Source organism: Kogia breviceps, chromosome 3, assembly GCF_026419965.1.
Source record: "Kogia breviceps isolate mKogBre1 chromosome 3, mKogBre1 haplotype 1, whole genome shotgun sequence".
In the NCBI taxonomy this organism is placed as follows: domain Eukaryota; kingdom Metazoa; phylum Chordata; class Mammalia; order Artiodactyla; family Physeteridae; genus Kogia; species Kogia breviceps.
This window is the reverse complement of record NC_081312.1, coordinates 84,652,193-84,667,127: the sequence shown is the minus strand read 5'-3', so window position 1 is coordinate 84,667,127 and position 14,935 is coordinate 84,652,193. Positions and strand designations below refer to the sequence as shown.

Below are 14,935 nucleotides of genomic sequence, written 5' to 3'. Positions count from 1 at the left end.
AGGCACTTGCATGAACTCATACCTCTCTCTGGGGCATCTGGGTCTGAATGGGAGCACAAAGCAATGTATTCATCCCTATTAAGTAAAAAGAAAAACTATAGTCAATGACAAAAATATATATCACTAAGAGCCTGACTTTCCTTTTCTTAGGAATTTCATCAGCTACAAGTATTTATTAAAGTTTTTTCAGTTACTAAGTCCTTCCTAAATTTCACTGAGACTTTAAAATTTTCCCATTTTAGAGACAGAGAGTTCAGTGATTACTGTATTCTCTGTGTGATTAAAATATTTTTCGAACGTGGTAGAGATTTTTAAAAGGTGGGATTCTAAAAGTGGAAAGTGTGGACTACTTTTTTTCCTCCTTCATTTCTCCATTTTTATTTCCTGGATAGTAGAAGTTACATAGTAAAGAGTACCAACTGATAAGACCAAAATGTTAATAGTATAGATGAACTTATTTACAAAGCAGACAGACACACACATAGAGAACAAATGTATGGATACCAACGGGGGAAGGAAGGGTGGGATGGACTGGGAGATGGGGATTGACATACAAACATTACTATGTATAAAACAGATAACTAATGAGAATAGACTGTATAGCACAGGGAACTCTACTCAATGCTCTGTGGTGACCTAAATGGGAAGGAAATCCAAGGAAGAGGGGATATATACATATGTGTGGCTGATTCACTTTGCTATACACCAGAAACTAAGACAACATTGTAAAACAACTATATTCCAATTAAAAAAAAAAAAGACCAAGATGTTAGGGTAAGATTTTGAAGTATCTTTTATTCCATGTTAAGGAATCTAAATGTCTCCAGGATGAGATGTGCATTTTATAAGAATAATTCAAGAGAAGGAGAAGAAAGAATATTCAAGAGAAGATAAACCAATGAGGAAGCTACTCTAAAAGTTCAGATACAACATGCTGAGAGTTTGTGTTAGGGCAAGAGACAATAAGAATGGAAATATGGGATTAGACTCAAGACATTCTAGAACTAGAGATTGGTTCAAGATGGCGGAGTAGAAGAACATGCGCTCACTCCCTCTTGCGAGAGCACCAGAATCACAACTAACTGCTGAACAATCATTCACAGGAAGACACTGGAACTCACCAAAAAAGATACTCCACATCCAAAGACAAAGGAGAAGTCACAATGAGACGGTAGGAGGGGTGCAATCACAATAAAATCAAATCCCATAACCTCTGGATGGGTGACTCACAAACTGGAGAACACTTATACCACAGAAGTTCACCCACTGCAGTGAAGGTTCTGAGACCCATGTCAGGCTTCCCAACCTGGGGCTCTGGCAAACGGGAGGAGGAATTCCTAGAGAATCAGACTTTGAAGCCTGGTGGGATTTGATTGCAGGGCTTCGACAGTACTGGGGGAAACAGAGACTCCACTCTTGGAGGGCACACACAAAGTAGTATAGCATTGGGACCCAGGGGAAGGAGCACTGACCCCATAGGAGACTGAACCAGACCTACCTGCTAGTGTCAGAGGGTCTCCTGCAGAGGCAGGGGGTGGCGGTGGCTCACCATGAGGACAAGGACACTGGCAGCAGAAGTTCTAGGAAGTACTCCTTGGTGTGAGCCCTCAGAGAGTCCACCATTAGCCCCACCAAAGAGCCGGGTAGGCTGCAGTGTTAGGTTGCTTCAGGCCAAACAACAAACAGGGAGGGAACCCAGCCCCACCCATCAGCAGACAAGCGGATTAAAGTTTTACTGGGCTCTGCCCAGCAGAGCAACATCCAGCTCTACCCACCACCAGTCCCTCCCATCAGGAAACTTGCACAAGCCTCTTAGATAGTTTCATCCACCAGAGGGCAGACAGCAGAAGCAAGAAGAACTACAATCCTGCAGCCTGTGGAACAAAAACCACATTCACAGAAAGATAGACAAGATGAAAAGGCAGAGGGCTATGTACCAGATGAAGGAACAAGATAAAACCCCAGAAAAACAACTAAATGAAGTGGAAATAGGCAACCTTCCAGAAAAAGAATTCAGAATAATGATAGTGAAGATGATCCAGGACCTCGGGAAAAGAATGGAGGCAAAGATTGAGAAGATGCAAGAAATGTTTAACAAAGATCTAGAAGAATTAAAGAACAAACAAACAGAGATGAACAATACAATAACTGAAATGAAAACTACACTAGAAGGAATCAATAGCAGAATAACTGAGGCAGAAGAATGGATAAGTTACCTGGAAGACAGAATGGTGGAATTCACTGCTGTGGAACAGAATAAAGAACAAAGAATGAAAAGGAATGAAGACAGCCTAAGAGACCTCTGGGACAACATTAAATGCAACAACATTCGCATTATAGGGGTCCCAGAAGGAGAAGAGAGAGAGAAAGGACCAGAGAAAATATTTGAAGAGATTATAGTCGAAAACTTCCCTAACGTGGGAAAGGAAATAGCCACCCAAGTCCAGGAAGCGCAGAGAGTCCCATAGGATAAACCCAAGGAGAAACATGCTGAGACATACAGTAATCAAATTGGCAAAAATTAAAGACAAAGAAAAATTATTGAAAGTAGCAAGGGAAAAATGACAAATAACGTACAAGGGAACTCCCATAAGGTTAACAGCTGATTTCTCAGAAGAAACTCTACAAGCCAGAAGGGAGTGGCATGATATATTTAAAGTGATGAAAGGGAAGAACCTACAACCAAGATTACTCTACCCAGCAAGGATCTCTTTCAGATTCGATGGAGAAATCAGAAGTTTTACAGACAAGCAAAAGCTAAAAGAATTCAGCACCACCAAACCAGTATTACAGCAAATGCTAAAGCAACTTCTCTAAGTGGGAAACACAAGAGAAGAAAAGGACCTACAAAAACAAACCCATAACAATTAAGAAAATGGTAACAGGAACATACACATTGATAATTACCTTAAACGTGAATGGATTAAATGCTCAAACCAAAAGACACAGGCTTGCTGAATGGATACAAAAACAACACCCATATATATGCTGTCTACAAGTGACCCACTTCAGACCTCGGGACACATACAGACTGCAAGTGAGAGGATGGAAAAAGATATACCATGCAAATGGAAATCAAAAGAAAGCTGGAGTAGAAATACTCATATCAGATAAAATAGACTTTAAAATAAAGAATGTTACAAGAGACAAGGAAGGACACTACATAATGATCAAGGGATCAACCCAAGAAGATATAACAATTATAAATACATATGCACCCAACAAAGGAGCACCTCAATACATAAGGCAACTGCTAACAGCTATAAATGAGGAAATAGACAGTAACACAATAATAGTGGGGGACTTTAACACCTCACTTACACCAATGGACAGATCATCCAAACAGAAAATTAATAAGGAAACACAAGCTTTAAATGACACAACAGACCAGATAGATTTAACTGATATTTTTAGGACATTCCATCCAAAAACAGCAGATTACACTTTCTTCTCAAGTGCACATGGAACATTCTCCAGGATAGATCACATCTTGGGTCACAAATCAAACCTCAGTAAATTTAAGAAAATTGAAACCATATCAAGCATCTTTTCTGCCCACAACGCTATGAGATTAGAAATGAATTACAGGGAAAAGAATGTAAAAAACACAAACACATGGAGGCTAAACAATATGTTACTAAATAACCAAGACATCACTGAAGAAATGAAAGAGGAAATCAACACATACCTAGAGACAAATGACAATGAAAACACGACCATCCAAAACCTATGGGATGCAGCAAAAGCATTTCTAAGAGGGAAGTTTATAGCTATACAACCCTACCTCAAGAAACAAGAAAAATCTCAAACAATCTAACCTTACACCTAAAGGAACTAGAGAAAGAAGAACAAACAAAATTCTGCCCTGTTTATAGGGCAGAAATAGAGACACAGATGTAGAGAACAAACGTATGGACACCAAGGGGGAAAAGTGGTGGTGGTAGTGGTGTGATAAATTGGGAGACTGGGATTGACATATATACACTAATATGTATAAAATGGATGACTAATAAGAACCTGCTGTATAAAAAAATAAAAAGAGTAGAAGTTGAAAAAACAAGACATTCTAGAACAAATATAAAGGTTTAGGTAACAAACTGTATGTTGGAAATAAGGAAGGGACTGAAGATGCTATAATAAAACAGGAAATACATTTAAAAATTCTTAAATTTAAAGGTAAATATTTAGAATATTTCAGAGTTTATGGCAACCTCGACTAATATGATGAAGTAATTATGGGCTTTTTATTAAAGCCTTATTTACATATCCAGCTTCCATTCTTGTCATTTACTTAACAAATATTGTTTCAGAACCTATTATGTGCCCCAGAACTCAACCATATACTAAAGCACAAAGAACAAGACAAAATTTCTGGACTCAAAAGAGCTCCTAGTTTAATAGGAGAGCCAAAAGTAAATACCTAAAATACAGCATGATAATTCTACAATAGGGACTTCCCTGGTGGCACAGTGGTTAAGAATCCGCCTGCCAATGCAGGGGACAGGGGTTTGAGCCCTGGTCCGGGAAGATCCCACAGGCCGTGGAGCAACTAAGCCCGTGCACCACAACTAGAGCCTGCACTCTAGAGCCCGCGAGTCACAACTATTGAGCCCATGTGCCCTAGAGCCCATGCTCTGCAACAAGAGAAGCTACCGCAATGAGAAGCCTGTGCACCACAATGAAGAGTAGCCCCCACTCGCGGCAACTAGAGAAAGCCTGTGCACAGCAACAAAGGCCCAACGCAGCCAAAAATAAAAATAAATAAATTTATATTTAAAAAAATTCTACAATAGACTAAGAAATAAAAGGGGTGTTGTAAGAGCACAAAACAGAGTGACTAACTCCTTGGTTTTGTCAGTGAAGGCTCGATTTAAGCCAGTATTACTTAACGTATGCTGCCAGATGGTGAACTGCTTATTATCAATTAATTAATTCATTCTGAGATAAGGAGCTTGCAGCTGATGTAAAATTCCTTTCATCAGTAGAGCTTTGCTAAGAAAAAAATGCCGCTAACTAAACAGTAGCTTACTGCCATAGTTGATTTACATTCTTTTCCAAGTTCCTTTTCTGTCAAGGACTATAACAGTTTGTGGACTGGCTACTTTGAAAGCACTAAAGTTAAGCTACGTGAAAAGCTAAGTTAAGTGAAAGATGAGAAGACTGTTAGACAAACTGTATTAGGAAGATCACTTTAGGCAGAGGAAATAGCATTTACAAATGGATACAGGCAGGAAAAAAGTCCACATGGGAAAATGCAAGTAGTTATTCATGGGCTAGAGCACAGGATGCCTATAAAGGGCTGGAGATAAAGTTGGAGAAAAAAAACAAGCCAAATTATAAAAGGTTTTCCAAGTTTATGCTAAAGAGTGTGGGTTTTATCCTGTAAGCAAAATAGTGTCACTGAACAATTTTAAGCTGGGAGGTAATATGATAAGATTTAGAAATATGTAGAATGGACTAGAAGGATAAGAAACTAAATACAATAGCCCAAGAAAGAACAGCGAGGACTTGAATTCAAATATGGGCAGAAGGAACAGAGAATAACTAACAGATGGGCCAGATATTTTGGAGACAGAATTGAAAGAAAATAGGGCCTGGGGAATTCCCTGGTGGTCCAGTGGTTAGGACTCCTTGCAACCACTGCAGGGGGCCCAGGTTCAATCCCTGGTCTGGGAACTAGGATCCCGCAAGCCACACAGCCAGACAAAAAAAAAAAAAAAATCAAAGAGAATAGGGCCAAATGGATATGGGGAAAGGAGGAAAAGGTAAAACATGACTCAATTCCTGACAAGTGAATGACAGTGAGTGCGAGTTCAAGACAGAGAACAAGAGGAACAGCAGTTTTGAGAGAAATATTAGCAAGTTTGTGAAATTTTAAATTGAAGATTTTGTGTAAAGACGAACACTTTCTCTACATTTTTTGTTCATGGTTCTCTTACATATTACTTTTCAAGGAATCTAGATAAAGAGAAAAACATATGGTAAGAAAAGTACTCTGATCATACTCACCAGTTATCTCACAGTAGTTATCTTCTGGATTCTTATTCCTAAAAATTATAAAGTAATTTAAAAATCTATATTCTGGACAATTACCAAGAATCACAACAGTTGAAAGAGTAGGGAAGGCAATAGGTTTATAGGGTGACTGGCAGAAAACTCCAAAGACATCTTTAAAAAAAGACTCATCTAGTACTGGCAGAAAAATTTACAAGGCAATTAAAGGAGCTTACGATTAATTTTTTTCAGATATCTAAATTTCAAGAACACTATAAAAATATGCTTATTACATGCTGCTTGCTTTTTCTTTTTAATTTTTTATTAAAAATATTGTGCTTTTTTTGGCCATACCACGAGGCTTGCGGGATCTTAATTCCCCGACCAGGGATCGAACCTGGGTCCCCTGCAGTGGAAGTGCGGAGTCCGAATCTCTGGACCGCCAGGGAATTCCCTATTTTTTTAAAGAATGACCTGTAGGGGCTTCCCTGGTGGCGCAGTGGTTAAGAATCCACCTGCCCAGGGCTTCCCTGGTGGCGCCGTGGTTGAGAGTCCACCTGCTGATGCAGGGGACATGGGTTCGTGCCCCGGTCCAGGAAGATCCCACACGCCGCGGAGCGGCTGGGCCCGTGAGCCATGGCCGTTGAGTCTGCGCGTCCGGAGCCTGTGCTCTGCAACGGAAGAGGTCACAACAGTGAGAGGCCTGCGTACCACAAAAAAAAAAGAACAATCCACCTGCCCAATGCAGGGGACACGGGTTTGAGCCCTGGTCCAGGAAGATCCCACATTCCTCACAGCAGCTAAGCCTGTGAGCCACAACTGCTGAGCCTCTGCTCTAGAGCCCAGGAGCCACAACTACTGAGCCCACGTGCCACAACTACTGAAGCCCGCACACCTAGAGCCAGTGCTCCGCAACAAGAGAAGCCACTGCAGTGAGAAGCCCGCACTGCAATGAAGAGTAGCCCCGGCTCCCTGCAAATAGAGAAAGCCTGAGCGCAGCAACGAAGACCCACCACAGCCAAAATTAAAATAAATTTTAAAAAAAAACAACGAAAAAACGAGTGACCTGTAAAGCAACTCATTTTCTAGAAATTTAGCTTTAAAAAAAAAAAAGGAAAGTCAAAGGAAACAACCCAGGGAATTCCCTGGCAGTCCAGCAGTTAGGACTCCGTGCTTCCACTGCAGGGGACCCAGGTTCAATCCCTGGCTGGGGAACTAAGATCCCAGGGCACGGCACAGCCAAAAAAAAAGTTAACCCAAATGTCCATCAATGGGGAGCTGACTAAATGTTGGTGCAGACATACAACAGATTACAATAGACTGAGGTAGATCTACAGGTAACAGCATGGAAAGTGCCAAAGACACTGAGTGATCCCATTTTTGTCTTGTTTTAAAAAAAAAAAGCTAAAGATAAACCATGCACTTGGATATATATATAAAATTTTTGCAAGGACATCCAAAATTATCAACAGTGTTTATCTGTGAGGAGCCTAAGTAATATGGCCTAGAGATTTTTCTGTGTCAATATATAAAGAGAATCTTTTTTTTCTTTCCAGCTCAACACTAGTCAATTACATGGAAAAATTGTAATTTATTTAACCAGTCCCTTACTGATGGACCTTTAGGATCTTTTACATCTTTTACTATTAAAATAAATGTTACAGTGAATAACTTTATATCATTATTTCACACATTTACAAGTGTATTGGTAAGATAAATTCCCAGACATGAAATCTCTGAGCCAAAGAGCATGTGCATTTAAAATTTTGAATGATATTGCCAACTGCCTTCTACAATATATACCCACTAGCATGAAAAATTATGTCTCAATATAGTCTAAGTTTGTATTTCTCTTATGATTAAGATAAGCATGTTTTCATTTGTTCAAGCCTACTGCTATTTAATTTTTGTATTAATGTTATAATACGAAAAACTAGTTTAATGAAAAAATCTGAGGACTTGGTATTTATTGTTTTGTACTAGCTCATGTATTTGAGGATTTATATATGAAAGAATGTTTCATCCCTCTTAATAGGATAAGGTGTATAATGCACATACTTATCAACTATAGCAGTATATTAAATTATGCAAAGATTTTGATTTCTGAATTAATCCTAAGTATTTCACAAAAAGGAATGGAAATAAAAAACAAAAAGAATTTTAACTTTAAAAACACTTCATTTAATAGGAATAAACAAGTTTTAAAGTATAATTTACATCACATTTTTTTACTTACTGCATAAATAGTACATTTCCTCCTGCTCCTGTTTCTATAAATAGAGAAAAGATTAAAGTTTTTCAATAATACACTGATTAAGCATTAGAAAAATTGCATAAGGACATTAACAACAATTAAAAAAACACTAACGATGTACCTTATGTTCTGCCCCCCATGGCTCAAGTTACACTTTTTAAGCAATAAGATGGATACTAAGTTATACTAATTATCTGGTTAGATAACCACAGCATAATTATATAGACAACAGATTTAGCAGGGATTGCAGTAACAAATTTACCTGAAATTTCTGACTTGTTCACTATTTTCATATGAGGGTCTGTCTGGAATACTCTAGAAAACAAAATAAAGATTACTGAAAATCTGCAAGTTTTTTTTTTTTTTTTTTTTTAATCGTGTGGCTTGTAGGATATCTCAGTTCCCTGACCGGGGATTGAACTCAGGCCACGGCAGTAAAAGCCCAGAATCCTAACCAGTAGGACACCAGGGAACTCACGAAAATCTGGAAGTTTTAATTAGAACACTATGATGTTAATTTATAGTCTGTTTTGAGATAGGTAAAATAAAGCTTTCTGATTGATTTTGTAGTAAAACCAAGTAAGAATAGCACACAACAAAACCAATAGGCCAATCTCACATATGAATATTAGTGCAGAAATCCCAAAATATAAGCAAACTGCAATGTTTTTGTTTTTGTTTGGCTGTGCTGCACACGTATGAGGCTCTGTCTGGAATACTCTAGAAAACAAATTAAAGATTACTGAAAATCTGCAAGGTTTTTTTTTTTTTTAAATCGTGTGGCTTGCAGGATCTTAGTTCCCTGACCAAGGATAGAACCTGTGCCCCCTCCAGTGGAAGCACAGAGTCCTAACCACTGGACTGCCACGGAATTCCCTAGCAATGTTTTATTGGGTAGGCCAAAAAGTGCCTTCGGTTTTTTAAGTAAAAATAAAAGATACATTTTTCATTTTCACCAAGGACTTTATTGAACAACGTATTCACCCTTTTTTGTTCCACTACCTTCTGCCATTTTTCAGGCAACTTCATAATTCCATCTTCCCAAAAGATGGATCTTTTTGAGCAAAGTACTGTTCCAGGTGCCTTTTACAGTCTTCCAGGGGATTGAAATTTTTCCCATTAAGAGAATGTTGTAGAAACCAAAATGAATGGAAATCCAAAGGTGCAATGTCTGGTGAATACGACGGATGAATCAACTTCCCATACAAGTTTTAACAGTTTTTGCGTGGTCACGAAAGAAACATGCCGTCTTGTGTTATCCTGATGGAAGATTATGCGTTTTCTGTTGACTAATTCTGGACTCTTTTCGTCTAGTGCTGCTTTCAGTTGGTCTAATTGGGAGCAGTACTTGTTGGAATGAATCGTTTGGTTTTCTGGAAGAAGCTCATAATAGAGGACTCCCTTCCAATCCCACCATATACAGAACATCAACACCTTTGGTGTGGTTGGTGGTGGTTCATTTCACTTGCCCAAGATCTCTTCCGTTCCACATTATTGTACAGTATCCACTTTTCATTGCCCATCACAATTTGTTTTAAAAATGGAACATTTTCATTATGTTTCAGTAGAGAATCACATGCAGAAATATGGTCAAGAAGGGTTTTTTTGCTTAACTTATGTGGAACCCAAACATCAAAGCTATTCACATAACCAAGCTAGTGCAAATGATTCTCAATGCTTGATTTGGATATTTTGAGTACGTCGGATATCTCCCGCATGGTATAACGCTGACTGCTCTCAATTATTGTTTCGATTTGATCGCTATCAACTTCAACTGGTGTACCTGACCATGGAGCATCGTCCAGTGAGAAATCTCCAGCAGGAAACTTCGCAAACCACTTTTGACACTTTCGATTGGTCAAGGCACCTTCTCCATACATTGCACAAATCTTTTTTGGCATTTCACTTGTTTTTCTGCCTTTCTTGATTAATTAAGCATAATATGCCGAAAATGTTGCTGTTTTTCTTCCATCTTCAATATTAAAATGGCTACACAAAAATTCACCAATTTTGAAAAGTTTTTTAAAATGCACACTGATATAACAGCTGTCACATACAATCTAACAAAATTGTTTCGAATGAAGTTAAAGACACTAAGTGCTACTAGAGCCATCTTACGGAAAAAACTGAATGAACCTTTTGGCCCACCCAATAAAAGAATATTTTATGACTGAACTGGATTTATCCCAGGAATGCTAAGATAACTCAACACCCCAAAATTTGTTTTATCATATTAAAGATTAAACTGGGAAAAACTCTAGTTATTTTAGTAGATGGTCAAAAGCATTTATAAAATCCAATATCCATTCTTGTTTAAATACAAAACAAAAATCTGCAACAACAAAGTTAAATTTAACCAACAATACAGGGAGAATAGGTGTACTGATTTTAACAAATGTAAATTGGCTGAGCTACCCTATTAAAAAATGGCTATTGACTGAATTTTTTTAAATTTTAAACTCAATCTACAACCTATAAGTGACAAATTAAAAATATTCACAGCTAAAAATTATCTGTGGACAAACAACAGAAAAGATAATTATGAAGTCATCCAACACATTAAGTTTCATAGCAAAATGTATTAGAACTGGGCTTCCCTGGTGGCGCAGTGGTTGAGAGTCCGCCTGCCGATGCAGGGGACACGGGTTCATGCCCCGGTCCGGGAAGATCCCACATGCCGCGGAGCAGCTGGGCCCATGGGCCGTGGCCAGTGGGCCTGCGCGTCCGGAGCCTCTGCTCCGCAACGGGAGAGGCCACAACAGTGAGAGGCCCGCGTACCACACACACACACAAAAAAGTATTAGAACTAAACAAGGTTGCTATCATACAGTAGGAGGAAAGTTATCAATGAAAACTAACAATGAATAAACCAAATTACATGTTAAAAAAAAAAAAAAAAAAGAAGTCAGGGGCTTCTCTGGTGGCGCAGTGGTTGAGAATCCACCGCTGATGCAGGGGACACGGGTTCGTGCCCCGGTCCGGGAAGATCCCACATGCCGCGGAGCAGCTGGGCCCGTGAGCCATGGCCGCTGAGCCTGTGCGTCCGGAGCCTGTGCTCCACAACGGGAGAGGACACAACAGTGAGAGGCCCGCGTACCACAAAAAAAAAAAAAAAGAAAAAAAAAAAAGAGGAGAAAAATGAAAGAAATACACAGAAGAAAATGCAGAAATATATTTAGATGCCTCAAGATCCAAATTTTAGAACACCACATATTAGGTAGACAAAGAGTAAGTTGTAAATGTATATAATTAATAAAACATATTTAACAAACATATGGAGACACCTAACTGAAAGGGCAAAATAATTCTTTCCTCCATATTTATCTTTCTGTATATTTATCTTAATTATGGTTGTTCCTTGCTCTCTCATTTTTTTAACCTATATAGTATCTGTGATACAAGGAAAGCTTTCAAAGGTACAATCTGTTGCAAAAATTATTTATGAACAAAGAAAGACACATGCTTTAATAATACAAAATTTAAAGGGTTTAACCACACAAAAACTTTAAAATATTTTCTTCAATATCGTCTAGGTAGACAAGGAAATAAAAAATGAAATGTTTCAAAATGAGAAGGAAAAAAAAGCATACATGAACAAATATAGAAAAAATAGTAATGAAAAATAAAATACAAATTAAAATAACTAAGATAACAATAAAATCAGCTAAAATTAAGTGTTAAAATCTAATCTTTACAGTGCCTTAGGAAAAAAAGGTACATTACTAGAGGTACTAAAACCAATAACAAAAATGTAATAATGACTATGCAACCATTTCTTCTTTTAAGTCTGGCAATTCTACTTTGGGGACTATAATCCCAAGGAAGTAACTCAAAAGAAAAAAGGTAATTTACACAAAAATATCTAACACAGCACAAGGAACAATCAAATGCTTAAAAGAAAATTAAAAATAGTTATTTTTACATTAACATTGATATTCTTAAAGAAAACATGTAAGGAAATTCCCTGGCAGTCCAATGGTTAGGACTCAGCGCTTTCACCAAGTAGCCTGGGTTCAATCCCTGGTCAGGGAACTAAGATCCACAAGCCAAGTGGCACAGCCAAAAATATCAATAAAACAAAAAACAGCATGTGAAGGAAAAGTCAGTCTGAAACAAGGGGGAGAAAATGAGTTATTAAATCAAACCTTGGCCACACCTATTCAAGGAGTATACAGACAGAATCATTCAAGGCTTGCAGTAGGTGTGTATGTACCTACTGTGGACATTGATTCATTAGCCTGGTGCCATTAAACATTCTGAATCATTCAAATAACTAATAGTTCAGATTCCATTATCAGCAAGCCATATTTACATTATAATTTACTTTCTTAGGTAGAATGCCTATAAGGAATGTACTGATCTACTCAAATAAGAGTTCTGATTCATTTGATTTGGTTCTCATGATATATTTAGTAGTAGCATTCTTATTTATACACAAATCTCTAGTGAATCTGTTCAGCAGAAGTCCATCTCTAAGAGATAGGCCCATTTTTGGTACAGACAAAAACAATACGGAGTCTGCAAAGCCAAGGGCAAGATCTAGGAATACAGTAGCAACATCACCAAGGAATATACCACCTAGGCAAGTCTACTGGCAGGCAATAGCTAGTCTTCCCTGATAATACCAAATCTTACTATGTCTTTCCCACCCCCCACTCCCAGAATTCAATACATATGAAATATTGATAACTCATGTTTATCCAGGAAGACGTTAATTGATTTATGGATAAAAGATGGATAGAAAAGAAGTATAAAACAATTAAAATTACTATCAATCGACAACAATGAATTTATATTTCAGAAGGTACCTACTGTTTGGAACTACTCAGTAACAGAAAGATGTCACATAATCTGCCGCTAAGTGGGAACCCCCTTCTTCACCCCTTACCAACATCTACTTACTACTCCTCTAAGGAAAAGAAGAAAACATGTTCCCAATAGCCCCACAACTGAAATCCTGGGCAACTATAAACTTATCCTAATGCAAAATCATGTTTTATATGGCAAATACAGAACTGAATTTCTTTAATCTGTCTGATCCTAAAGGTTTGTTAAGATAAAGAATTTGGAGGAGAGAGAGGAACAAATGAGGAATGGGAAACAATGCAGATCAAAGCCTAGGACATTCCTAGGAAGATTTCTGGACAAGAAACAATCAAGCCTCATCCTAAAATGTTTAAATTCAAGGTTAAATTGATCTAGGAGCTCGCCTCACAGTAGGCCAAGTTAAAGAAGTCTGAATTATACAGAAAATAAAATTTGAAGAAGGTGATATTAAGTAGACAAGCTATCTTTATGATAACTAAAAGGAGAGCCTGTTTACAAAATGACAGCTACCCTGGAACACCATTTCATCCCCTCTCCCTCCACAGAAATTTCTTGAAAATAGGTGGTTCAGGAAAACCCAACCCATTCAATGATGAGTAAAAAGTATACAATCCATAAGGACACTGTAAGATTAAAAGAAAGCAAAGTATAACATAAATTATTAACATAAGAAAAACATTCAGAAAAATGTTGTCCCAGAGAAAATGAAAATTGTATGCATACAGTTTGCTATGGACTTAAAAAACATAACAAAGCAATCATCTCTATCAAAGACAGAAATGAAAGCAGAAATACAAGAACTCAAGGAAAAGATGGTAAGAAAACAGGAAACGACACACAAATAGATGAAACTCATGAAAGAAGCAGAAGAAAAAATATAATCATCACAGAATGAAGGCAAAACTGGAAGAGACATAAGGGTAAGTAAGTATCTTGGAAAATATGGTAAAGGACATAGAAAAAAATTTTAACTGAACAAAGTAAAAGAAAATAAAAGGACTTGAGAGAATATAATACAGAAAAAAAGCAAAGAATTTAAACATAATTTGTGTTTCTAAATTATCGAGTTCCTAACGAAATTTAAATAATGAAACAGAAAAAGATATTTAAAGGTTAATTCAAGATTCAAGACCCAAAACAGTCAAAATAAAGATGTATCCAAGTAAAGTCAATAAACTTCAAAGATAAAGGAAAAAGAAATCTGTTAGGTAGCCGGTCAAAAAGATCTAGTTGTTTATGAGGGGAAAAAATCATGCTCTCCTCTGACTTGTTCATAGAAACATTCAATGCCAAAAGATAACAGAATCACATTAACGAGTTCCTTAAAGAAAATGTGGGGTGGTGGTGGGATGAACTGCAAAACTGGGATTGACATAAATACACTAATATGTATAAAATAGATAACTAATAAGAACCTGCTGTATGAAAAACAAAAAACAAAAAAAAACCCTCAGTGACTTTGGTGTTTGATAAAAACCAAAACCAAAACCAAAACAAAACATATTCAACGTGAAAAAAAGAAAATGTGAACTGAAGATTTTATATCCAGCTAAATCTTCAACTAACAGTCTGAGCGCCCAAGAACTCAGGGAGTATTGCTTCAATGAGCCCTTCTTGGGAAAACATAAGAGAAAAAACTTTGGCCAACCAAGAGATAATTAGGGCAACTATAGTAATAGAACTGATGTGAACATTTAAATATATATAATACAACTAAGACACAAATGTGACAGATGACCTAATGTCAAATACCCAGAGAGAGAGATAGAGAGATAAGAGAGTGAGAGAAAGGGAGAAAGAGATATAATACAACTTAAAAAAAAGGTGGGGGGAGGGGGAAGAAGTTCCCTGGTAGCCCAG

General features: G+C 37.5%; 1 protein-coding gene across 1 annotated transcript in view; it reads right to left on the bottom strand.

Moving 5' to 3' along the window:
- Positions 1 to 14,935, bottom strand: part of KNL1 (kinetochore scaffold 1) — a 65,159-nt gene that overhangs the window by 34,806 nt on the left and 15,418 nt on the right. The window contains exons 6-9 of the mRNA XM_067029002.1: positions 8,511 to 8,563; positions 8,231 to 8,264; positions 6,010 to 6,047; positions 23 to 75 (exon numbers count right to left, since the gene is read on the bottom strand). Of these exons, the coding sequence (XP_066885103.1) occupies positions 23 to 75; positions 6,010 to 6,047; positions 8,231 to 8,264; positions 8,511 to 8,563 (178 nt within the window). The remainder of the gene's footprint in view (positions 1 to 22; positions 76 to 6,009; positions 6,048 to 8,230; positions 8,265 to 8,510; positions 8,564 to 14,935) is intronic.